Consider the following 27,233-nt stretch of genomic DNA (forward strand, 5'->3'; position numbering starts at 1 on the left):
GTCTACTTGAGCACTCACAGCACTTTATACAGCCTGCCTCGTTCACCCATTCAAACCCCATCATACATTATCATCAGTCAACACCAGTCATTTTCTGCACCTGCTATCTAATCGGCTTTAATCACCAAGGGGTCGAACCACCAACCTTCTGATTTGTGGATGACCTGCTGAAAGGGTTTAGACAATGATGCTGCCTGAGTAGAGCGTCCAAGAGACATGACACATGGCACCAGCCTGCTCACTGTCACTTCAACAGACAGTTACCTACACTATTCTCAAATAAGTACAAATGAACTTTGCACGGACTTAACTTTGGGGAACTGACTGTTTAAAAGGAAGAAGTTATTGCAAAATTACAAAAGGGTCATGCCCTATAAATACTCCCTTAAAAGCCTTAGAGGTCCTTTAGGAGATTACTTTACAAAGTTGCACAGTCTAGACTTGAAATATTCTACTATGGTCATACGCTGCAAAAGGTCATGTAATAAAATTCAGGTGCTTGAGACTACCAGTGGGCAAAGAAATTCCAAGAATGAAAATTAAAGCAAACTCAAATTTGATTGGAAAAAAAAATCACTCACACACAATCATTCCATTCCATTTTTTTCTAACCTACTACAGCACACAGGCAGACGCATGCATACAGTTTATACAGGCACAGTGAGTGCTATCGAAGCCATTTCTCGCCACTTACTTGATGTAATAAGGAACCTTATTCTGAGAAACTGCACGTTGCCAGGGGAGCTGTACAGATGCTGCAGACAGAGAGAGACAAAGATAAAGAGAGCAGTGAGATGAGGGGAAAGACAAAAAGTCGGGCAACTAAAATCCAAACGCCATCTTAATAAATGCTGCACAATTCCACCAAGCAGTATAATAATCTATTTAGTGTTTGGACCTTGACTTGAAATAATTTTTACATGTAACACTTCCATTATAACACAGTCTAGATGTATACGGAAGACTCTCACAGAGCATGAAATTGGGGTGGGGGGGGTGGGGTAAATGGATATTGTTTTCTTGGCAGAAAATCCGGAGGAGGGAGACAATGGGACATGAAAGAAAAGATTTTTGTTTTTTTAAATAGAGGGAGAAAAAACTGGGGGCACAAAACAGGACAAAAAACACAGACAAGCAAGGGAAATCTTAAAAACGACGAGCTAATACAGTGTTAAAACCAGACAAATATAACTCTTGAGATGCTCTCAAAAGCAATAAGAAGCAGAAATGTTACTTGATTTATTGCCCTCCCACTTTCCCTCCTCCTTGACACAGCTCTACACTCCGATATAAAGATGAAAAGACAGTAAGAGAAAGAGATTAGGCGAGATTGGGAGATATACGAGATGGATAGGGCACGATAAGAACGCACTACTTTATTGATCCCTCAGGGAATATTAAGCTACTAGTGTAATGAGAGCGAATGTGTGATGGAGAAGATAGTGTCATAGTGCCAGGAAGATGAAAGAAGAGACAGAGTGGTGTTTTGTCTGGGTGCAGTTGCTGAGCTCTCAGCAGCGCTTACTTTGTAAACTCGTGTCTGTTGGTGACACAGCATGCCGGCTGAGCCCGCCACCTGCTCTGAATTGCACACCGTCCATTTTGTCTCCGTGTCTGACAGCCAGCAAAGCAAATCAGGTGGAACGGGGAGAACACTAATGGCTGTATGATTATAGAAAATGACGAAAGTCAGAGAGGGAGGGAGAGCGCGACAGAGGCGCAGGGAGCCGGAGTCTGGCTGCTCTGTTTAATGTTCACGCTTCTGCATTTGTCTTTTCTCTCCAGCTTTGTCTCTAACTCTCTATGCTCTGCTAATGACCACTCTAAAGAGGGAGGGAGAGGAAGGAGTCAGTGCAGAGCTGTAATTAATCCTTGCATTATTCATGAGTGAAGTGGCGCGTCTGCACGCTATGTGTATGCACGTGCCCACTGAGCATCCGTGACGGTGAAGCATATGGCTGAGGATGAAAATACGGGGCATGGGAGAGAAATTGGACGATGTGAAACTGTGTAACTGAGTGGAATCAAACCAAGTCACCCCAAATCTATAATTTCCTTAGAGAAGTAATAGGCTCGGTACTCACTGGAGAGGAAATGTTGGGAGGAGGGGCCAAAGTCTCTGTGGGCTTCTTGAAGGAGCTTCAGTCTGTCATCCACTGCCACCTGTATGACCACACACACACACACACACAAAGAACAGACAGTCAGCTGTGGGCTGGCAGGCTCTGCTCGCACAGACAGAACTTTACAGTGGCTAGACTTGGCATCATGGTTGGAAAGAATTCAATTTCAGTGCAATTAAGTTACAAGTGGATTTTCTGTAAGACCCCAACTCAAGAAACTTTATTTCCAATAGAGGTATTCATACACACAGTATCACGTCTTGACTTGACTCACAGGCACTTGGTGTCAATTTCAGGACATTTAGCATTGTCTGGAAATTATAAAGCAGCCTCAATTAGCTGAGCACGTGTCAAACCCACAAACAGCAGGTAACTGAGTGCTTACATGCACGTGTCAGCTAATAAGTAGCTACACCGGATGCAGTCAATCACAGTACGGCTGTATGCTCGCACACAATGAGCTCAAACCCCATAGTAAATCACTGCAGTGACAATTACAGGTAACTGTGGACCAAAATAGACTTGCAGGTCACAAATCCGCCATCTAGTATAGACACATGGTGCTGGGACCAGAGGGAAACCCATTATCCAGATTTCATGGAAGTGTGCCATGTGCATATGTGACCGTAATGGGAAACAGAGCATTAATGGAAGGTTTTTTTAAAAATTGAAAAATGAAGAGATAAACTCAATGGGGAAACACATAAGAAGCTAAATCAGGCAGCACACAAGAACACTAAGTTTCCTAAATCTTTACTTTTGAGCTAATCCCACAAAAACAACAAATATATATCAATATGGGGCAATCAGAAACATGCTCGTGCAAAGATCAGCAAAGTAACATAGCACCAGAATCACACTGTGCCTATTTGTGTGTTCACATAAAATCTTATATACTTTCAAAATCAATGCTAAAACACTGCTGTTTACTCCATGTTATTATCTCTACTACTACTTCAGCTTGCTTACAAAAAATAAAAAAAACACTCCGATATAAAGATGAAAAGACAGTAAGAGAAAGAGATTAGGCGAGATTGGGAGATTTACGAGATGGATAGGGCACGATAAGAACGCACTACTTTATTGATCCCTCGGGGAATATTAAGCTACTAGTGTAATGAGAGTGAATGTGTGATGGAGAAGATAGTGTCATAGTGCCAGGAAGATGAAAGAAGAGACAGAGTGGTGTTTTGTCTGGGTGCAGTTGTAACATAGCACCAGAATCACACTGTGCCTATTTGTGTGTTAACATAAAATCTTATACACTTTCAAAATCAATGCTAAAACACTGCTGTTTACTCCATGTTATTATCTCTACTACTACTTCAGCTTGCTTACAAAAAATAAAAAAAATTTGTAAAAAAAACTTGTGTGAAAGGCATTTAAGTTATCAATCACTCAGACTCTTACTCCCGCGCTCCTTTGAGAGCCGTGTATTGACCTCTCAGGCACTGCACCTGTGCCCTGCCGCACATGATTTGCTTTGCTCCATCATTCCGACTAGCTGGACAGTATTGGCAGCCTGTAATACTGAGACTCGCACATTCACACATGAGCCTCGGGTATTAAATCAGCCAGATCACAGAGGGATCCTGGAAATGGGTACAGAAAGACCAGTAGCTCAGTTTCTTTTTTTGGCCACTTAGTGACTATTATCCTCACTCTCCCACAGCAAGGAAGATGGTAGCTGTCTGGAAATGAAAACCAAACCATCAAACTACACAGCCAGATCTGGCTTATTAGTGAAGCTGAAGCCGTCCTGCAGACTGAAAGAAATGAAAAGAGCGGACAACAGAGAGAGACAGAATGAAACTAAGCCCTTCTCTGACTCACAATCTAAATTATAGTCATATTCCAGGCTGTTAGCGGGTATCTGTGCAGTGCACTGGAAAAAAAAAAAAAAAAAAAAAAAAAAAATCACAGGGCTACAAATTAGCACAGCTATCCAGTTTTGCTTAGCGGGGAAGGGGGGCCACATTTCTTTTCCTGCTTAAATTCCCGAATAATGCAACCACACTGTGTGCCTCAATTATAAACAGAAAACATTGCACTAGAAAAAAACTCTACATCTGTCTCATGTCCACAGCTGAACATCTAACCTGTATTTAGTTCCTCTATGTGACAAAGTGGGTGAGAACACCATTTGTCCATATTCTTAGTTAACATTCTTGTTTTGATTTAACCATATTTCATATGTAGTCTGCAATAGGCAAACATCTACTATCCCGGGTTTGTTTAGGTTTTGCACTTTTACAGATTATGTAAAATAACATCTTGGTTTAAATCAATTCTGACAAATTTGCTAAGTTAACATGTTATTTATTTCAACTGTTAATTGGTGTAGTTTGAACTCACCTTACTTACCTGTGTTCCAGGAACAAAGGGAGGAAATTATAGCTTTACTTCCTGTATTTATAGCTTCCTGGTTAATCTGAGGTCACAGGAAGAGACCAGGTGAAGAAGGGGGAGAATTTTAGACTGTGTTTATACAGAAATGGATTTATTGGTGCAATTTGTATTGATTACACCGTAGAGATTTTATTACTAGTAAAGGGTAGCAGTATAGGTTTGAGTATGATAATGTTCATCTTACCTACTGAATGGAATAGTCCAGGGGTGAGTGGACTATTTAAGCAGATGAATGCAGGGGTTCAGGGGGGAAAGGACCAGGTCAGCGTAGCTGTGTGCAGTTTGACCTTAATTTCCATTGATTTAAGTTCAGTTATGTTTATTTGAACTGAGTTAACTATGGAGTTGAGCTGCTGCTTCTTTTTTTTTTTTTGTAAATAAGGTTTGATCACAAAATAGTGAATAAATCACTCGCTACACTGGACAGCACCTGTCTCCTGCCATTCTTAGCCGCTTAGGTCAAGTCCTACCACATTCTACCACTCCAGATCTCAAGCATCACTGGGTATCAATGCCAAGGACCCTAAATCTAAGAGACATGACAGAAAAGCTACTTTGGAATAGCAATCTAGAGATTAAAAACTGACTAACAGTGCGCCTTTAAGTTTAAAAATCCCCAATTAGAATACAAAAATGACTGAAACTTGTCTAAATTATATCTACACAACTCCAGCGATCATGCTCAAAACCCACTCCTCTTCTATCTCCTTGTAATAACTTGTTAAGAGACTTTTTCACGACTTCTCCTCGAGGTCTGAGACATGTTCAACTCTGAGAAACACTCGTGACTATCTAGCTGTGACTATCAAGCGTGCAGAGAGCCAAGGATGTGACCGGTGCGCTGCGAGAATAGTGACCACTGATGTGTAGTGACAAAGTGTTGCACTGAACATAAAGCTGCGTTCAACTAAAACAAGTAAACGGGGAGAGGGACGGCTCCAAATCCCCCGTGTGTTCAGCTGACAAAGTAAAATTGACATACAGTGAAAAAAAGCGAGGGAGACACAAAAAACAAAAACAACGAGACAGCGCAGTCTCCTTTGAAGTCATTTAGACAACTGTGACAAAATATAGAGGAAAAAATGCACACACACACACACACACACACACACACACACACACACACACATACAAAACCCTACTCCTGCTCCAAAATCTGTAACTGTTTCAGGGGGATTTAAAGTACCTGTAAAAGTTTCCACCTCATGTTGAGCTGGTCCAGCTGTCTTGAGGCTGTGGACGACAGCTGAATGTCCAATGGTGTCAGCTCAGCAGAAAGCTCATTGACAATTCGAACGTCCTGACGCAACGGGGCAATCTCCTCTCTGAAGGCCTGGGAAAAGATGATAGCATATTTGTATTATAGTTGTGAGATTAGCCTAAAAAGATATGCTTTAGTCCAAACTGCTGACTGCTGTTTGTTTATCCCTTTCTTGTTTGACCACCTAAAATCTAACAAGTTCTCAGCTTCAGCTTTAAAATTTGCATTTAAAAAGTCTCCTCCGTGTACTGTCCTACCTGTCTCCCATATTAGAGACAAGTGCTGCTCTGGTTGCAATCAAATCTATCAACAAACCGTTTAATCTAAAGTGGATCGCTAAATGACACGGATATAAAGAAATACGAGTGCCCGGACTGGCTGTACCTCAGGTGATTAAGATCTGAGGTGCAGCAGAGAGAGAAATAAGTGAAACAGCTGAATTTCCTCATGCAGCCTGTGAATCGTGACCTGGCTATTTTCAGTGTCCCTTTGTCCTCCGCGTCTCGACTCTTTCATTTGTTGTTTACAGTTTACAAGAAGATGCTCTCATTTTTCTTGCTTGTTAAATTAAATTTGTTGCTTGTTTCTCGGCCGGTTCTCCCTGGCAAAACGAGACATCATCAAATATGATGTGTAAACAAACAAGACTATACTGAGTATATCCTCAAATGAAGTAGCACTTTCTTTAAAAAGCAAAACACACAAAAAAAGTAAATAAAGAACCAGGGAAACCATATGAAGCATCAAACATTTCTTCTTCTTTTTTAAAATCAGGATTTTCAAAGATTTTATAACGGAAAACAACAAGATTTGTTAAACAGAACTCAAACTGAGCATATCTGACAGTATAAGAGGGATGGTTTACCGTGGTTCTATCGATGTGATCCTGCAGAGAGTCGATCAGCAGATCGCCCACAGGCTGCCAGGTAGCTTTGGCCTCCTCTGCCCGAGTCAGCCGCAGGTCAAGCTGGTCCATGGAGCTCTGCAGCTCTTGGAGTCGCTCCAAGGCTCGCTCCACCTGACTCTGCCAACCGCCCACGTGCCCTTTCAGACGCTCCCACCGCTCCCTCACTTCACCAGATTGCTTTCGGATAGCCCGGGCCAACCCTCGGGCCTTCTCCTCTGGTGTGAGATCTGAAAGATAAAAAAGAGAGAATACGGGAAATAAAGAAGCACGCCATTTTGTGGAGAAATGCTCATGGCCTTCATTATCATTTCATATTTTGTTCAGTTATTTCTTCACAATATGGTAATGAAAGGTATTTATTTAGACTACTTCTATAAAATCGAAGAAATGATAGAAATGCATTTGTAATGTGTTCAAATCCTTGCACTGAACCGGATCTTTTCTTTTATTTCACAGTCCTTCTTTCCAGCGCTGCAAACAGGCTGCTTTACTTGCAAAAATACACATGCTCGTGACATTTCAGTGCTAGAGCTTCCTAAAAACAACCTTTACCATCTTCAACATTTAATTATTGTTCTCTAAATACGTACTTCTACAACAAAAACACCGAAGAGACCTGTATAAATTTTCATTAAAGTCTCTTCTTTTCTCTTCCTAAGATGATGTGGCAGAAGATTCTGAAGAACTATGAGCCATTTATCTGCAAATTTTACTATAATTAAACAGCTGAATAATCCCTTTGTGATCATTTTTTCTTTTATTGCACATTCCTTCAGTAGTTGCACATCCTTCATGTCTAAGTCTGACGCTTCTATGACTCATCTGCAAACCTGACACTCATCGACAAATCAAGCTCCAGGACAATATAAACCCCAGCCCTTCGATCCTCTTTCTGACTTTGTACTGCCTGGTAGAAAAACTACAGTCTTGTCAGAACTGATATGTAGAATTTTCTGACCCTTAGAACTAATTCTTTTGTCCCTTTGTGTCTCAGGTCTACCAACTTCTTTCTAGTAACAACCTGAACTAATCCAAACTGCACACGCGCCTCTTCTCCATCGCTCTCGCCAGCCTTGACCTGCTCTCTGACACACTATCTGCCAAATTCAGCTGCTTTCAAGTCACAAATACGACCTGCTGAACTATTCAGTTGTCCCTGAATTCAGCTTTTGAGTCCTCACTTCTTCAGTTAAAGCTTTGATCCCATACTAGGTAAATGAGCGACACTCAACACGAGGAGAATGGAGGAGCAAAGGAGAACAGGAGGGCAGAAAAATAAGAAAAGAAGGTAGGACGCTGAAGCTTTAACTAAAGTCAAGGCTTGATCAAAGAGAAAGACAGAAAAAATGAGAGAGACTGAGGGTCTAAGAAATGACAGAAGTCTAAGAAGTCAGAAGGTGAGAAGACATGACGACTGTGGCGTATCTGAGGATGCGGTTAGAGAAGAGGGGGGAATTTTTAAAAAAAAGAGCAGGTATAGGAGAAAACTGCTCCCCAGATAATCATTTTAACTGCAAAAAAGATGAGCAGTTCTCAGGAGTTCTTAGGTCTTATCTCCAGGGTAGTGACTGAATTACCATCTTCACCTGTTGCACCTCTGCAATCTCGCTTTTTCTCATCTTGCTCCCGGCATACAAAAACGCCTGACATTGCAGGAAGCCTCATGTCACTGCTGATACTGATGGTGTCTGTAGTTTATAAAGAAGAATGATGTACACAGGCAAAGTAATGTAAGCTCGTTTGATTGTCTTTACAAAGCATTACTATACTAATACACTATCAGAGTGTTACTCTGACACATTCAATATCCTCTCGTTACACCACAAGCACAGCTTCTGATCTTAAATTAGCTTGTTTTAAAAAAAATCTATTTACTGTATTCAATGAGATGACACTTTGATATCTGCATCAAAGACCACAGACAACAAGCCTATCGGTCTGCGCTCTGAAGTCTCGCCACACCCCTACACATTCCCTTGGGTCGGTTTAATTATTTACACAGTAGGGGTTTAGTTAGAAGGGAAATATGCTGACCTAACGAAGACTTCCCTGCTGCACCCAAAAAGAGACAGAGAGGGAATACTGAATGAGTTGGTTTATGTGTAAGCCCAGCTCCTTGTCTATTTATACTACCTTCAACCGAGGTAACACCTTAAATGATTTTAAGCTCAGAAGTGAGAAAAATAAGACCTTAGATTCTGGTTCTTCAAACTGGCTGAAAAGCAGACATTCTTGTGATTGATGACAGGTTAAGGTACCTAAAACAAAACCCTTGTGGAGCAGAAAAGAAGAAGTTTCTTCTGGCAGTTCTCCCATTTACATCAGGTTATCACAGCAGATGGATCCATATATTTGATTTTGCACAGATTTGAATGCTGCCCTTCCAGACACCTGCACCACCACCACCAGGTATCTGTGCCTCTGTGATCTTTTGCATATTAAGCAAATGTGTTAACCATTACACTATGGAACTTAAATCCAACTAAAAACCTTTAGCAAATGACTTTGTAGGATGCAAGCCGCAACCTTTTCCAGCTCCTTTTTTTATATTGTGGCTCAATTTCGGGGGCACCACAGCACGTCATCTGCAACTACCTCACCCTCTCTTTTGCATCACATCACCTCCCTGCATATCCTCCATCACTACCTTCTTGAGAACTTTCTCTGAGGTCTTTCTCCTCCTTACCGCCAGCTCCATATTTCACATCCTTTGTCCAGTGTATGCACTATCCCCCCCGTTACACATGTCCAAACCATCTCCTCTTGCTTTGCTTACACTGTCTCCAAAATGCTTATCTGGCACTGTCCCACTGACATACTGTGACACTAAATCTGTCCCTCCAGGTCACTCCCGAACATCTTCATCCACCTCCTCTCTTTGAGTCAGACCTACCATCTCCAAACCATACATCATAGAGGGTTTCACAACAGTGTTAACAACCTTCCTTTTCAGTGCTGCTGCTATCCTTCTGTCACTATGCCTGAAAAATGAAGACAAGGTATAGGTGCCAAAAACTAGAGTTCTTTCAGGGGCCAAAGGTCCAACTTTACAACAGAAGCAAACATTGAAACAGCTTCAACAAATACATTTTGTGTAGCTAATGTATATATATATTTTTTGATAACTCAACAGCCTAAATTGCATTAAATTTAGTGGTGTGGCAGTATTAATTGTGGATGGCTTCAAAACAGGGCTTTATAAAGCAATTTTGTCTTTTTAAGTGTTTACAGTCTACAGTTGAATTGTCAATGCATTGTTGTTTCCTATATACTATTATCAAACAGTACAATTTTAGAGTGGAAATTATGTTTCTACGAGATTCTGGCCATGTAAGGGTAGGGCTGTTCGATATAACGATATATATTGGATGACGATATAAAAACGTCTATCGTTTCATTTTACGCTATCGTCTGTTTCATGGTGTCGAAAAATAAACTGTTTACAGCAATATTTTTTCATCGTTTTGGCGGTCACTGTAGGGGCTATATTAATTTATTAAAGTTCTCTCTTTCGCTCATATTTAATATAACCACACTACGGACGGACAAGCGCCTGTTTTTACGTGTTGTCGTTAGCAACAATGACGGTAAAACCATCACATGGCTCCGCTGTCCGCTTGTTTGTTTTCCACGTAAACCTTTCACAATAAAGCTCAAGATCCTGTTGAGACTTTTCAAAATAAACTGAATCACGTGAAAGAGTATGCAGAGTGTTTACGGATGAGAAGCAAAAAAAGAGCCGTCAGGTGCTAAAAAATAAACCTTAGACTCAAACTTTGAAAGAAAACGGCGGCCGTTACAACTTATGTCTAAAAATGTATATTTTAATGCATCGGTTAAAACACTCGAATCCAGGTAGGACGCCCAGCTGGAAAAACTAAACGCAAGTCGAGTTGCCCGAGATTCACAGAATTTACAGAAAATATTACATTTTTGTGATTTATATCATTGTCAGGACGATAAGTGTCTTATATCGGGATATGAGATTTTTGTCATATCGCACAGCCCTATGTAAGGGAAAAAATGATATGTGAATTACAAAAATAGGCGATTAGTGATTTAAAATCTGTTGACAACAGACTAGACTAACTAGAGACACAGAGAACTGTGAGTTTCTAATAGTTTTTCATTAAGTCATTATCTCCAGATACTTACTATACCTAAAAGATAAAACTGCCTAAGCCTCATTATGAGCTCTGATTTTACCACAATTTACTCAGTTAGGAGGTGGAAAAAACTGCATGGCATGGCTTTAATGGGCTCGGTAGTGGTGTGCAGTATTTTTAAGCTGCAATTATCTTTTCAAACCTGTTTCCAGGACTGAAAGTTTATATATTCTGTTAGAGATATACATTTTTTTTTTAATGAAAAGGAACAAACCAGTCTTTGGCTGCAGGTTCTTGCGTGGCTCTCCAGGACCCTCAATGGGCTGATCAGCAAGAAACGTCCTCGCCTGGTCCAAAGTGCTGATTACCAAGTGCTCGCGCTCCTTCAGTTCTGACCGTAGCGCCTGCGGGAAAAGCACAGAGCAATGGCTTAGAGGGGACTTGATGTATATAAAAATGTTACTAATATCAACCACATTGTTTTTGTAACTTTGTTATGATCTATATATTAAAAAGATCGTTTAATTTGAGTTTAATTTTCAAACAGTTCTTGCAGGTTCTCGTTTTTGAAATAACTGAAGACTAAAATAGTAAGGCTGTAATTTTTCGTGCGTTTTTATGTTTTTTAATACAAAACCTATGCATTTTCTCTGCAGGTATGTGCATGCTAGACTCATCTCCTCAACCTGTCCCTGCCAGTGAACTCCAAGTGAACCTGGAGCATATTGAACAGGGCTTGTACCCAGATTGCTGCCACCCCCCCACAGAAATATACATATTAATCAACCAGTTCTTAGAGTTCTTGTGATTAAAACACTCACATCAGCCCAATGAACAAACGCAGATGTTTACGTTCTCCCTATCGGCAAGATAACCAACACATTCAATGGCTAATTAGGTGATTGCAGGAGAACAAAACAGTTTCCCTGCTCAGTCTTCGCCTATTAAGAAGGAATCAAGAGGTAAGAGAGAGAGAGTGGCTATGTAAGGAGTGTCAGCGGTATTGAAAGCTCTGAGAACAGAGCAGCGATTGAAGTGCGAGTACTGGGTCAAACTGGGCTTCTCCTCTGGGTCTGTGTGAAATTAGCTGAGCAAGGCACAGAATAAAGCGAGTCACTGTAACCCTGCAGGAATAATCATTATAGAGCTCGCTAGTAACACCACACATCCTGCACATCCTCTCACAGTGCCGCTCATATTGAAATGAGCATAGTGCACCACACACTCCAGGCTCTAGTTCATGAAGTTCATGAAGCAATCTGACAAATGCTCTTAACCTTATGTCAAGAATTCTGCCTCAGCAGAGTGCACGGCAGGCGATAGAACTACATAAAGGGGGTGAGAACGGTATGTAATGGCATAATTGTTCTTGTCTGAATATACATGTGACACCCCGAAGGACTTCATTGCCTATCGGAGTGTGTGATTGCTTTGTGAAGAGGCGATGTAGTTGAAGACACTGTGAAGCTGGTTGATTAGCTGGGATGACCCGCTCTGATAAAGTCTCACACTTATCAGACTGATCAAACAGTCGAGTGCAGCAAAAATGAGATGCAAAAGATTGACGACAAGATGCTGGCTTGGGTGCAATCGTATTACCGGCAACATTTGAAGACTTAAGACAAGAACAATAAGAATCGCCTAGAAGAGAAACTATCCAATCCGTATGTATGAGAACACCCCACCACTCAAGATGCAGCTTACATCCATATACGCACATACCTGAACTTGCACCTTCTGTGTGACCTTCATTATACAATGTCATCACAATCTAATTTCATCCTTTTAGACATTTGTGTGAAGATTTGCCATAATTAGCCGATAATTTCCTGAGTGACCTTAACCCTCTCACCAATTCTTTCAATTCTATTTCACAGTTCACACACTGCTGCTGTGGAAGCGTTAAAAAAAAAAAAAAAAAGTCATTTCTGGAAGTAAGTTCTTGTAAAAGTTGGATTTAGACCAATGCAATGACAATTTCACACAGCCTCCTGCAGACAAATGTACTCTCACCCTGAAATGAAGCATCCTGCTGAACACAAATTAGATCATCCCTGCTAATAAATGGTTTGCTTCGTTCCAATGATTTCCTCCCCGTTCACACAGAGGAAGCATAATAGGCAGGTAGCGCAGAGAGGGGACCTTGAGAGATAGAACGTAAATGAGAGGGGATTGAGGAAGAGGGAAAGGGGTGTGAGCAGAGATAAGAAAAAGAGGATGACGAGCTGAGCAGCGAGGACAACTCCCAGTTGATACCAGCGCCTTTAGTTTTCCATATATTTCCTTTTGTTTTTGCTGTCAGATGTAGAGTGGTGGTTTAAATTAGGATATGAAATGAGGGTAAAGAGGCTGTTTATTTTCAAAGTTTGTTGCATGTTACTCAGAGTATTCCGATGTCAGTTTTATAATGTGTTAATCACAGATAACAGCTCAGGTCGACGAACAGCATCCTGGTGGAAACAAATTGCACCTGGTTGAATAATTCAGGGAAGTCTGATTACAACCAGATGTAGAAGGAACCAACATATATACAGCATCAAAGCAGCAAATTGGCTTGTTTATAGATATGTGAAGTTTGACTTCATGTATTACACTTCCAAAGATATGTCTAATAAACCCATGTTATTCACAATAGAACACAGAAAACAAATACTTTAAATTAAGAAATATCCACTCATTTTGAATGTGATGGAGGCAACATCAAAAAAAAAGTTTGAACAGTGCCACGTTTATTCAATTCAACAGTTGCCTTAAGTCGCTTTATGTTGTAAGGTAAAGACCATACAATGACAGAGAAAATGAAGAAAGCTTCAACAGGGTCTGCCAACAGTCTGAGAGCAAAAAGTTCTACTGGGGCAATACTGTGAGGTCCTTCAAGATAATGAGTAGATGGGTTTACCACTAGGGCTGTTCGATATAACGATATATATCAGATGACAATATAAAAACGTCTATCGTTTCATTTTATGCTATCGTTTGTTGCGTGGTGTCGCAAAATAAACTGTTTACGGCAATATTTTTTCATCGTTTTGATCGTCACTGTAGTGGCTATATTAATTTCTTAAAGTTCTCTCTTTCTCTTATATTTTATATAACCACACTACGGACGGACAAGCGCCTTTTTTTTTTTTAATGCGTTGTGGTTAGCAACAACGACGGTAACACCATCGCGTGTCCGCTTGTTTATCTTCCACATAAACCTTTCACAATAAAGCTCAAGATCCTGTTGAGACTTTTCAAAATAAACTGAATCACGTGAAAGAGCAGATTATTTTCGGATGAGAAGTAAAAAAGAGCCGCCAGGTGCTAAAAAACAAACCTTAGACTCAAACGTTAGAACAGGCTTTTCCCTGCAGCTACTCACAAAGAAAATGGCAGCTGTTACAACTTATGTCTAAAAATGTATAGTTTCATGCATCGGTTAAAACACTCGACTCCAGGTACACTACGCGCAGCTGGAAACACTTCCCGCAAGTCCAGCTGCCTGAGATTCACAGAATTTACAGAAAATGTTAAATTTTTGTGATTTATATCGTTATCGGGACGATAGAATTCTTATATCGGGATATGAGATTTTGGTCACAGCCCTATTTACCACTGTGTAGCACCCTGTGTGACATCTGGGAGATGCCAATTCTTGGCTGATACAGGATTCTAGCTGCTCTACAGTCCCGGGCCTTCTTTGTCTTATTTTTGCATTTTATGATGTGCCAAATGTTTTCAGTTGGTGAAAGGTCAGGACAGGTAGGCAGGCACTGTCCTTGTGCACAGAGATTTCTCTAAATTCTCTGAATCATTAAATATTAGGCGTATAGATGATGAGATATTCAAAGTGTTCTTTATTTTATGTTGAACATCATTATTCTGAAATTTGCAGTTTTTTTGCAGATTGCTGAACCTCTGCCGATCTTTACTTCTGAGGAGCTCTGCCTCTCTAAGATGCTCTTTTTATACCCAATCATTTTATTTTGATGACAATTAACCCAATTAGTTGCAAAATGTTCCTGCATCCATTTCTTTTTAGAACATTTACTTTTTACTATTTTCTAGCCTTCAATAACTCCCAGTCCCAACTTTTTTGAGACATGTTGCAAGCCATCAATTTCAAAATGAAATAGGCACATTTTTAACATTAAAGTGAAACATTAATGTTTCACTTAAAACATTCTGCTAAAAATGTGTTTATGACACGTGCACATAATTTTTTAACATGTCTCTCATTACTCACACACACTCATAATTTCTGAGATACTGTATTCTGTTTGCCATGTCTGTGGTGTAATATCACTTCTGTGAAGTGAAGTGCAGTGCTGTGTTATTGCTGCACTGTTTACTTACACTGTGTGTGAGAATAAATTCAAACACAAGCTGAAAAAAAAAAAACTGTTGATAAAGATCATCTGGCTTAAAAGCTCAAGAACAGCCTGCAGTAAGGCCACTGTGGTCAAAAGTGAACTCTGCGTCTCAGGCGTATTTACTATAATAATACCCATATTAATAATCATGTCACACAGGCATAGTTTGAGTAATAAAAAAAATCCCTGTCCGTTACAATAAATGTAATATTATCTTCTAATGTAAACTGGCTCCAAAGAAATGAGCCACAGAAGGCTTTAATATCTGCAACGTGAGCAGCGCCAAGTAATCCTCTTTGTTAGATACAGCCTCGCCGTCTGTTATCCAGCCACTGGGTATCCTTACAGTTCAGGCAGGTGACAGCACAAAACACTTTCACCCAACACTCAACCAAACCTTTTTAGTGAAACCTCAGCATGTGCACATTATCAGAGTTTCACACAGGGACACACTTTTCACGCTTTTTTGAAAGGCGGATATCAAATGCACACGCCGCTTTTAAGTTAACAAAAAAAGCTCTTTTTTCCCAAGCAAATCCCAGACAGCCTTTGAGTGATGAGACATAGACTATCTATGTCAAAGATAAAACAGGACAGGTCTTCTCTTTGCTCTTTTTCAACAATTTTCAGGCTCTGGCACATCAGAATATGAGCTGTGATTTATGGAGACTAGAGAAAGAGGGGACTCTTGTCACTTTCACAATGCTTCTGGCATCTACCTTGAAGCTACGAGTGACCGTGACCTTGGCTGCGAGTGTGTGATTATGTCTGTGGGCAAGTGCTTGTGCCCAGGTCTGTGTAAGAGTGTAGTTTGTGGCTGTAGCAGCACAGCAGACTCTTATCACTAAGTGCCCTGTGCTGTGGCGCCAATGAGATAACATCACAACACAGCTTCTTTCAGAGCTCTGCCAAACATCCCTCTTCCTGCTCTCAAAACCCTGCTATCTCATCCACAATATTACCGTAGCCCTCATCTTCTAGAAGAAATAAGCCTCCCAAAAAGGACTGCTACAATATACCATCTCTCAACATAAGAGAGGCACAAGGCAGGAATTTTCAGGCGCCTTTGCAATAAGGGTTCAATCACACTGCGGGAGAAGGGGGAGAAAGTCACAATACTGATCACTTCTTATTTTTCTCTAGCAAAAACTATTTTTAGTTGAGGCCAGAATTTGAACTTGTGTCGTCTGGGCCAAATTAGATTTTACAGTTGCATACAGTTGCACAGTTCATAAAGGAGCCACAAAGTGATTCAACTGAAAAAAAAAAATTAATTGCTCCTTTGCCCTCCCAACATTTGCTGTTATCTGAGAATAGCTGAAAGCTAGTGATAGCTGCTAGTAGTTTGAAAACAAATGCTCCAATTAACTAATGCATCCAACCTTGGCCATTGTTAATTTAGTAACAATACCCACAGGCTGTGAAATGCCTGTGGATGTACAAGAAACCTATATGTGACAAATTCGCAGTTGCCGAAATAAAAATAGAAATTTTTTCCATGTAAAACATATGTATATTTTACATTGTTGTGTTAGTGCAACTGCAATAATTTACAAGTTTGAGGTCAATTTAGAATTCGAATTTGAATCGTCACTGCATCACTCTTTAGCATAGTTTTGCAGTACTTAATGAGGTTTGCTGTCACCGATAATTATAACTGCTAACCGCAGCATTGTTCATATACTTCTTTGCTTCTTTATGCTATCATAGCCTTTAAAAGGTTTATTGCACACTTACCAAAATAATATTAGCATTAATTTAGAGGATTCATCTCCCAACACAGTCCAAATATGCAGTCTCTTTTTAGTAATCTCTTTTGGTTTTGATTAACTCCCAAACCTCTCTTCAGCTCTTAAATGCTCGACTATACTAACCATCTATGCAGCAATCTGTCCGCTGTTTGGTGCATTAATAGTAGTGATAATGATTGCTTAAATATGCACTTAAACACATTAACTTGTGTTTTTAGACATAACCAACAGCGGGTTTTAAATTACACAATTAAGATGAGATTAAAATGCAGACTTTCAGCTTTAATTCAAGGGGTTTAATAAAGTATTGCGGTTCAATAAAGTATTGCATTAATGGTTAACAGTGCATCATATTCAAAGGCTCAAAAGTAATTAATTGACAAGCAGCTTTGTGGCCAGATACAGTCTGTTCCCTTGATGCTTCATGACAAATTAAACCAATAAAAACATCTGTATTTGACTCCAAGTGTATAAGTTGTGTTTTCACCAGATCTCTCAATATGTAGTCGGCAGAGATTCTGACGTGAGTGAGGGAAGCGCCCATTAAGACCAATAAACCAAACTAAACCCATAGAGTGATCACAAACACTATGAGAACGGCCAAAAATTTGGTACATTTTTTGAATGAACACACTGGCCAGCTCAGCAACACCAAAAGGTCTGAAACACCACATAATAAAACTGAGGTGGATGATCACAGAATTATTTCCATGGTTAAAAAAACAACTTCACATTAAAAACCAAATGACAGGTGAAGTGAAAAACTTTAAATTGTACCTAGATGATCAATGTTCTGCTGCATCCTAGCATCTTGATCCACCTAATCACTGCTGCAGACCATGCATACACATGGCACTGCCCTTTGGCTCAAAAGAGACAATAAAGGACCCATGACGTTGACCTGGTTTGCAATTGCAAATTCCTTTGATTCTAGCTAAATCTGCATCCATGGAATGTGCTGAAACATACCGGATCTAAGGATGCCCCACCCCGAAGCTGACAGGACCCAAAGGATTTGAGGCCAATGTTCCAGTGCCAAATACTGCAGGACAAACCCATAGGACCCCCAGCAGATAAGGGCTGGTTTTTGCCAGCAGTGCTTTAGACCATCAACAAACACGTCTAGCAATTTCATTAAACTGCAAGTGTAAATGAAGCAGACAAAAACAATTTAAAGTTCCTCAGAAAAAAAACAGTGGTGAGTTCTAAAAAAGCCCTGCGTCTCCAAAGACACCCTGAGGTAAAGTCCAGCACAGCACTTAAATCCATTTCATTCTCCTTTACTACCTGTCCATTTAAGAGTAAATGGTGCTAATCAATCATTCAGGCACAATGATTAAGAGGAGTCCTGTGGCAAATTTTTAGACTCTCCCCACTTTACTTTGAGTAATGGTATGCTACTTAAGCATATTTAGAAGATATGGGGAAGTGGGGTTTAACTAAATTTAAAGTATATTGCCTGTTGCCTGTATTCATTCTGAATGAGTCGAATGAGCTTTTGAAAGAACCAGATTGAACTTGCGTAACAATGCAGACAAGAAACCAACTGTTGCTGAAAGATAAGAGTCGTTAAAGATGCCCACAAGCCTCTGGTCCCTCGTTCCCACTCCTTGATCTAAAAGCTGCTAATTTAATAGAAGAGACTGATGAGTTTAATCGGCTTGATGCTAACAAAGGCATTTTTACTGGGTAATTGAATGTGCAATTAATAAACGCTATTATGGCCATTTTAGAAGAGAAAAACACAGACACGGATCAATACACAGAGGAGGGAGGGAGAACTCAAGTCTGTGTGAAATTAGCTGAGCAAGGCACAGAATAAAGCGAGTCACTGTAACCCTGCAGGAATAATCATTATAGAGCTCGCTAGTAACAGTTAACTCAAGTTAGCACAGGCAATACCCACTCAGTCGCCTCACACTTTCAGCACTTCAACAATCAGCTTGTTGAGCTAGATCTGACTGCAGCTGATGTGTTGGAAACCTAAATATTATGAATATAAAAAGATGTACTATGTATACTTTTCCTACTTCCACTAACCTGGGTTCTCATCTATTGTACATAACATCTTTCTCTTTTCTCCTCATTTAATTTTGCTTCTGTTTGCCACTTCCTGTCTATCACTTTCTGCTTGGACCACTGCTCTTTCATATTTTTCTTCCTTCCGATTCTTTAATAACGGCAATATCCGTTGCTCTCTGCTGGGCTAAGTGGCTTAGCCTTCATCTTTTATCTCTCAAAGTCTCCCAAAACAAAAAGAGAATGGAAAAAAAAACTCACTCTAAGCCTTCCCTACCTCAGAGACACCAATTTCCATATATTTATATCCATACACATTCCCCCAATCTCTCCGGCAGAGCAGCTGGTACATGCATTGCTTACCGACTGTGTCTGCGTATGTATGTGTGAGCACAGGGGACTTGCAAGTGTGTGTCTGTCAGTGTAAGCAAGTAATAGAGCATGACATGTTCAAAGCCCCAGCTTTTTGTTCTGCTCAGCCACCTCCCCTCATCCTTTTTAGGGTCACCAAGACCTCCAGGCCAATCTACTAAGAACACAGAAGAAGTGAGGGAAAAACATAACACGGAAAAAATGGTAAGTGAGACTTCTGCACTTTCAACTTGCCAGTTTCATTATTTCCTTTTTTGAGTATTCTCAAAGCTGAATACCTGGAGATGAACAAGGGAAAGCAGAGAGGAGAAAATGTGAAAGAAATAGAGAGGAGGAGTGTAAAGAAAAGAGACAAAAAGGCTAGAGACAGGAACCACAGCAAAGGATGACAGAAAATGAGATAAAAGGGCTGAGAGAGGGTAATGAGAAAAGGAAAGTAGAAGTGGACATGAAGGTAGATTACACTCTGTGGTTACTGCGTGTGCTCTCAGACTCATTGCTTATATAATGGAGCTCATCTGAGCAGCTGGGGTAATGCCTTTCTCTTCTCTCTGTAAGGTGTTCAGCAGAAACGTGGAGCAAGCCTCATCTCAGATCACTGAGAGCATACTCTGATGAACCCATCTCAATTAAAATCAGAAACAAGATTCCCATAAAGGCTCCAAGTTTGGACTGTCAACCAGGCAAAGTGTGGAAGAGTGTCTCTCTTTTCCCATAATATATAGTTTTTACATAATCTGCTCTGCTTTCTGAGTAACGACTCTTCATTAAGCCATTAAAAGACTATATTTAGCAGACATTACAGCAGCCAAGAAATTGATCGTGTGCCACTGGAAGAGCCCGCTCTTAGTCTCTGTGGTCGATCAGTTGTGTCTTTTTTTTTCCTTCTCCATTTTCCTTTAAAAAAGGGAAAGCACTGAGCACATTGCTCTAATGATTTTTTTTTTCTTTTGAAGTTTGGAATTAGTGCTTTAAGTATTACATACTTTATTATGTGTGTGTGTGTGTGTAATTTGTCTTATTTTTCCCTCTCTTTCATATTTCTTTCTACAAATTATCACAGAAGTGCTTCTCAAAATTGAAACTCCTTTGTTTTCTATGTGCATGATTGTTTCATTAGCCTCAAACAGTATTGTATCTAACAAATTGCCATCTAAAATTACAAAATGACATTTCAAACTATAGTTTGTCAAACTTCATTGAAAAGTTACACAAAGATGTAGCAGATCAGAGAAGGCATTCAGATACAAATGCGCTTCACGTATGCTAAGGTGTCGCAACGCAGGAGTACTGAGCTCCGTGTGCCAGCTGATCTGTCAGCGTGTCTGTGATCCTTGCGTCTGTGACACATGACTGCACACGTGTTTACTCCCAAGGCGTTTTGGGGAACAAAATAATAGTGTGGCGAGCGGGATGCCGAGAAATGCATTATGATGTCAAGAGTGGCCGGCAGGCTGGGAGTAAACAGTAGCCACGGGCTGAGTCATTTATCTGAAAGCAATTACACTCAGGTGCACTATCACAATAACCCGTGGTTACAATAAATAATACAGTGGGGAACACTGCTGACAAACGGCACTGATGGCAAAGGTACGAATGGGTCAGCACAATAAAGGTATTGACTGCTTGTTAGAAAAACTGATTCTGTGTAGTGTAAAAACATCAATAAGTGCAATGATAAAACACGAGAAACGACACTACTCACTGTACAGCAATGATGTCGAAATTGGCCTTTAAAACTCTACCAATGCAGGATTTTGAAACGAATAAATGTACCATAGCCACACGGCTGCTGGGCAAAACGCTTGAAAAACAATCATCTTTAGCACGGTTATATTTTTAATAACACGTTTGTTTATCTTTATGACAACAACGCATCTTGTGCAATTTATTTATTCTAGTTAATTAGACGTCTGCTCAGGATAAGGAGGGAGGAGTTAGGCTGCTACGATATAACATTAGCAAATTTCACGAAATAATAGAAATCTTAACCCTCTGTACCCTAACAGGAGAAAATGATTAGGACAGTGAGGGAGATGTTAGTCAAACACAAGCAAGCCATCTGCGCACACAGAAAGAGAGAGAGGACAACTAATGAGGCATTTGCTTTAAGAAGGGGAAAAAAAAGCTTGATAACATGGGGCTGGCTATATCAAGCTGAGAGTATGGTTACAAATGCTTAAAATGTTCAGAAGGAACGTGTTTATTTTAGAAAAAAAGTTACTTTTTTTGAAGCTTCTCTCTGAAAACTTAAAGAAAAATCAATAAGTAAAGGACAAGGTATGGATAAATCTTTCAGAGTGTGGCAGGAACTTCGCCTGTGGCAACAATTCCTACCGTGCAGTGATTCTGCTGCTGCAGCAGAGTGGGCACATCTCCTCCGATGGGCATCTGCTTCGCCAGCTCCTCATCCTTCATGCAGATCCACCTCCACAGCTCCTCCAAAAGGCCCAGGAGTCGAGACCAGCGCTCAGCACTCACCTCCAGATGTGCTCTGCCAAGATGAAGCATCCACTTAAACTAGTACCACCAGATCCCTGTGACAATATCCCAGTAAATCCTTTCAAACTGTACTCTTTACTTTACACTTTATTCTATACATCCGCACATATTATAGTCTCAAATTTGTTATTCTCTAAATTATAGTGTTTAAATCATATAGTAAGGTTCAACAACTTTTGAATTCTTCCTGCTACATTCTAGCTATGACTATATTTCAACATGTAAAAAGACATATCCTTACAAAACCCTGTAAAAACCAGATTGCTAACCACTCAAAAGAGGTCGCTGGCCTTCTGGAGTGGACGTTATTTGAAGAAGGTGGATGCAGTTGGCTGCTAACGGTGTGGGTGGCAGCTTGAGTGCAATGTGTGTTGATAATCACTTATTTTTCATCTTCTCCTCTGGGCAAAATGTATCTGAACACGGTGTACAGAGACCTCCTAATGCCACTTACCGAGTTAGCCTTAATTACACATGTACTGCAATTAAGGCATAATGGCCTGCATGCAATAATCTTTCCGTATCCCACCTCACACACACAGTTTTCTTGCTATCTATTTTCCCCGTTCTTTCCTTTCTGTGCAATGCTTCATCTTGACCAAGTCCCATTTCTCCCACTAAAATAAACCATTATAAATTCAGAATCATTTCATCTCATTTCACCATTTGTATTGATATCCCAACCTCACTTTGTTCTCCTGGCATGGCTTTATTCACCCTCCCCTCTTCCTCTTTGAACATCTCCATCTGGCCCTGTCACCTTCACTTCTGCCTTCACTTTCTTCACCGTCCGCGTCCCCACTCATCACCAATCTTTTTTATTTATGCCAAGGTTGTGGCTGACGAGGCACTGCGTGTGTGAAGTTTATGTCCTACCGTGGTTGCTCTCGGGTATTTTTTGTGCTATATGTCATCCCTCTGCTTCACGATGGACATGCAGAGAACAGGAGGCAGTGTAAGGCTGTTATAAACAGCTCGTATGAATATTTCCTAAAATACTGTATGCAAATGAATATTTTCATATATAAATAATGTTTTTAAATCATGACTAGGACTACATTTGGATTTCATAAGTACCAAATTTCCTAATCGATACTTGACAGTGGAATTGGTCTCAGTGTATCTTTCGATAAGTGATTTATGTACTTCTACACATGCCTCAAAACATTTTCAGGCTCTTCAAAACAAACTCCCTGGTGTTTCAGAATAAAATGGGAGCAACCTTGAGACCAATTTCAATCATGCAATCAGAAAAATCAATGCATCTCTCTTTTTTTGTTTTTAAAAAGTACCACCTGAATTCCCCCCAAAATGGGACACTTTAAATTTAAAACATGCACAAATTTCTTGAATATTCATCAGCTTCAACTTCTTGCCTTCGGGATTGCATGTGTAGCAGCCCAAAGTTGGGCTGACTGCTGCGAGTCAGTCAAAGAACTAGCTTCACTCCTCTGAAACTGCAGTACCAATCACAAAGAAATAGGACCACAAAAGCTCAACAAGCTATAAATTGGTTGCTGCAGGATGTTCTGTCGTAGTGTCAATAGCGCAGAGAGAGGCACGATGCAAACAGACAGCACCACTGTTTTGTGGCTATCCTGCATCGACCTGACATTTTATTCTGCAGTATTTGATGCTGTAAACCGTCACATCACATATGAAAATATCACGCAGTAGCTGTTGTTCTTCCTCTTCCAAATTTCTAAAGCATTTTAAGAAAACAACATTGGCAGCAGCCTGGGATGGAGGCTGTGATGCATAAGAGTAATGACTGAATTAATGAGCTTGTTTCTGGAATGAGTAGATTACCGAGTTACGTCTGACCCGCCTGATGTAGTTACTGTGTAGAAGCCTGGTGTAATTTGTGTAAAATAATCAAGTAGACACTATGGACACTGTGTTTAAAGGTGCAGTGTTTAGGATTTTCACTGAGTACAAAGCAGGTCATATTATCCATAAACTAATGCAGACCATTTTACTGACATTGTCATTTCATTTTTAAATTAAAGCATTTTCTGATTGGATTGTTTCCATTTATCAACTTCCTGGGCTCCAGAATTCCACATGTTGGGGAAAAGGAAATTTCCTGATCAGGAAATAGCACATCTCCCAATGCACTACATTTAATAGTTAATCAAAACTTCTGCAATGTTATGACACACTAGCTGATTAAAAAAAGGAGTACACTCAAGCTGAGACCTACTTGGACCATTGCCTTGAGACCTTATGCCAAGATCTTTTTTCTTCCAAGTTTGAGAGCAGCAAAAAGGCAAAAAACTGCAATCTGACATCCATGGCCCAAAGGACTCGAGAAAGCAAAAGTTAACAAGTTAAGTTGAGAGTTTTTACTGACCTGATGTTGGCGGATTTGGTCTTCAGGTCGCTCCATCGTTGATTCATGTCATCCAGCCTGTGCTGGAGGAACACTGCCTCCTCTGAGCTGCCCAGCGCTTTGACCATCTTCGACTTGTTCCCGTCGACGCTCTTGTAGATGTCATTGTGGGCATCGATCTCAGCCTGGATGTCCTAAAAATACGAACAAAGAACATGGTTTTATCAGTGGAAAATTAAGGTACAGTCAAGGGCAGCAATAAAGTAGTAACATCATTCTTATCACAAAAAAATGGATGAGACAGCTGACTACAAGTGAACCTAAAATATCTTCGGATTGTGTCACAGAGACTTTTCTTGAGGGACATCACAGCGTACTGCAAACAAATTTACCAGAGGGCAGAAAAGTTTATATTTTCTGGAATATCCTCAAGGTACTTTGACTAAAAAGATTTTAACTTCTATTCTTTTGCCGACTTGGAAGGCCCACGCCATCCAGAAGCAAGTCCCTGAGCAATATCAGCCTTCATATTAATGCTGGACCACCATTACATTACACCAGGTCTGAATGACGGCAAGAATTTCTCATTTTATGCTGGTATAAAGTTCTAATGCACTGCAGTGTGACTCAAAAATGCTCTGTGTATGGATGTGTGTATGTTTACAGGACCAAATTCAATATTATGACGAAGCAAGATTTTGTGTGTCTGTGTGTTCTTAACTCAGTGGCTCTATTACAGAACCCCATCTCAAAGGGCATGTGTGAACGTCTGTGTGTGAGGGTTAAACCACAAGGGGCGCTGACGCAAGCAGAGGATCCTGTCAAATGTTTTATTTTTAGATGTATAAAACTGTTCCGTGTTCTTCTCTCGCGCACTCTCTCTACTGGGACTCCCCTCAGTTCAACCTTTTTCAACTGCACATAAAGAAAAGACTCCAAAGAATACCATGTGTGTAAGTGTAACACTGCTTGGAGCAGTGTTACACTTACACTGCAAATGGGGCAAAATTGCTGTAGCTAATAAAAGTGTAATAAGACATATAGCCTACAACAGTGCAGGAACGTTGTAAAATAATACAAGACATGGTGTATAAAATTACACATCTTCAGCAGCTTAAGTAGTTAATTGTGTATCATTTGCACTGGAAATGTAATATTTTACATTTACTCTAATTATAAAACACAGGAAAATCTTGGAAAAGGCCATTGTTGCATAATTGCTTTCCTGTCCTCTGCATCACTATAATAACTGTGTGCAGTAATGGAAATGGTCTGTACTGCCATTAATGTGCTACACTAACTAGGGCCTAACGGATACACGGATCACCCCGTGCTAATTTTGGCCTATTACAGATGAATTAATGAACATATCTTCAAAATGTTTCTAGATATGAAACTCTTTTTAATATTACACTATTATATTTGTATATTATACATCATAACTGAGCAGTTAAGCAATGTATTTGTGTCAAGTTTCTCACTGGTTTGTGAAAATGATTAGGGATTTGGCAATGTCCCCCATTGTTCCATCCTCCTGCCGTTCCCCAGTGAGTAGGGAATGGGCACAGAAACCTGGTATTAAACAGGCTCCGGAGCTACATTATTAAAAGATTAGAGTATTAGTAACCTACAACATTATTGGAATTGGTTTCGGTACTGGATTGCTTAAGAAAAAAGATTCCAGTCATATTCCAGTTTCATTTTTCCTGCCCAGTTTCCTTAATAATTTGCTATTCAATATCCTGAAGATAACTCCTCTCACTCGACTTGACTGAAGTCTGTTGTAGACACGGACAGCTGGAAACACAGGTTCAGCACCCATTCCATACTTCCTTGAAGCTCACCTCAAGTCCACCATCTGGGATGCAAGTCCAGTTGGGGTGGGTGTAATGGAAATTCTCAGGATGAGTCCGCGGTCACACACACACACACAAAAAAAAAAAAGACAGGTACTCCCCATTTACCAACAAAATTTGCATCACTTGAACCCAAGCGGCTGCAGAAAGTATAATCAAGGCTTAACAGGAATAACTATTCGGCCATTGTGTCTCCAGCTGTCGTGTCTGTGTCAACAACAGAGTATAAACAAGGCTTCAGTCGCACACATCATGCACACATCCACAGACTCTGGTCTCAGTGAGGACTGAGGAGAAAATGAAACTCTCCAACGTGATGGATTCACTTGGCCAGAGTCGACACTTACAGTACTCATTGCCACAAGTGCAACAGGTCAAAACATGAGTAGCGTGTGAAAACATTGAATGAAAGTCCATCACACTAAGGTGAAAAAATGAAGAGTTTTCAACTGTCCAACTAACATGACCTACATGTAGCGATGCCAAGTGTGTGCATTTTTTGTATACAGAAAAAAATCCACTGACAAAAATCAGCCGTGGTTCCAAATACACACTCCAATATAAACAGAGGGAAGACGCTGAATGGGTATAAACAATACAGGAGACTCAGAGTGGATGTATGTTAGACGAGCATGAAAAGACATGACCTGTGTGTATGTTTTGAATAGTTTATAGTAGAGTTTAAATACTCTGCAAAGTGCGCTGCTGAAAAACAAAAAAATACATTTCAAAAAGTAAATTTCAGCCGCAGTGTGACCAGACTGCGCATGAAACGGCTACACACAGCTACCTGTGGCAATATGCCGCAGTTAGTTAATGCCAATGGGCATTTCATTGAAGGCTGAAGCAAATGCCTCTGCTGTGATCTGCAAGGATAATCATCCACTGCATTTTTTTAAGGCACAATTAAAATCCTTCTTAAAGGTTATAGGAAAAAGGAGGAAAGCCAGGGAGAGACGGGCAGAGGGAGAGGATATGGTGATAAAGACAGAAAGAAAGAGTAACACCAAGAATAAAAAACAGAGACACATTTGGCTTCTGAGCCAGCTGGCTGTGTTTCAAGTCATTACCCAAGTGCTTCCCTTATATTTTCCTTTAGCGCTTCTACTTCCAGTGGAAATAGTTTGCACACACTAGCACATTCACATATAACACAGAAAGCATACATTGAACGGACAAACAACGGCACATATATTCATTTACAAAAACCCCCTTTTAGGGTGTATTTCAACTAATGAAA

At 40.2% G+C, this 27,233-nt stretch overlaps 1 protein-coding gene across 6 annotated transcripts in view; it reads right to left on the bottom strand.

Moving 5' to 3' along the window:
• utrn (utrophin) overlaps positions 1-27,233 on the bottom strand; it is a 201,181-nt gene that overhangs the window by 60,495 nt on the left and 113,453 nt on the right. For all 6 annotated transcript variants that reach the window (XM_085133820.1, XM_085133817.1, XM_085133818.1 and 3 more), the window contains 7 exons: positions 24,159-24,331; positions 21,641-21,797; positions 11,081-11,210; positions 6,659-6,927; positions 5,719-5,865; positions 2,085-2,163; positions 695-755 (listed from right to left, as the gene is read on the bottom strand). In XM_085133820.1, coding sequence (XP_084989946.1) covers positions 695-755; positions 2,085-2,163; positions 5,719-5,865; positions 6,659-6,927; positions 11,081-11,210; positions 21,641-21,797; positions 24,159-24,331 — 1,016 coding nt within the window. The remainder of the gene's footprint in view (positions 1-694; positions 756-2,084; positions 2,164-5,718; positions 5,866-6,658; positions 6,928-11,080; positions 11,211-21,640; positions 21,798-24,158; positions 24,332-27,233) is intronic.

This window comes from Neolamprologus multifasciatus, chromosome 15 (genome assembly GCF_963576455.1).
Source record: "Neolamprologus multifasciatus chromosome 15, fNeoMul1.2, whole genome shotgun sequence".
In the NCBI taxonomy this organism is placed as follows: Eukaryota; Metazoa; Chordata; class Actinopteri; order Cichliformes; family Cichlidae; genus Neolamprologus; species Neolamprologus multifasciatus.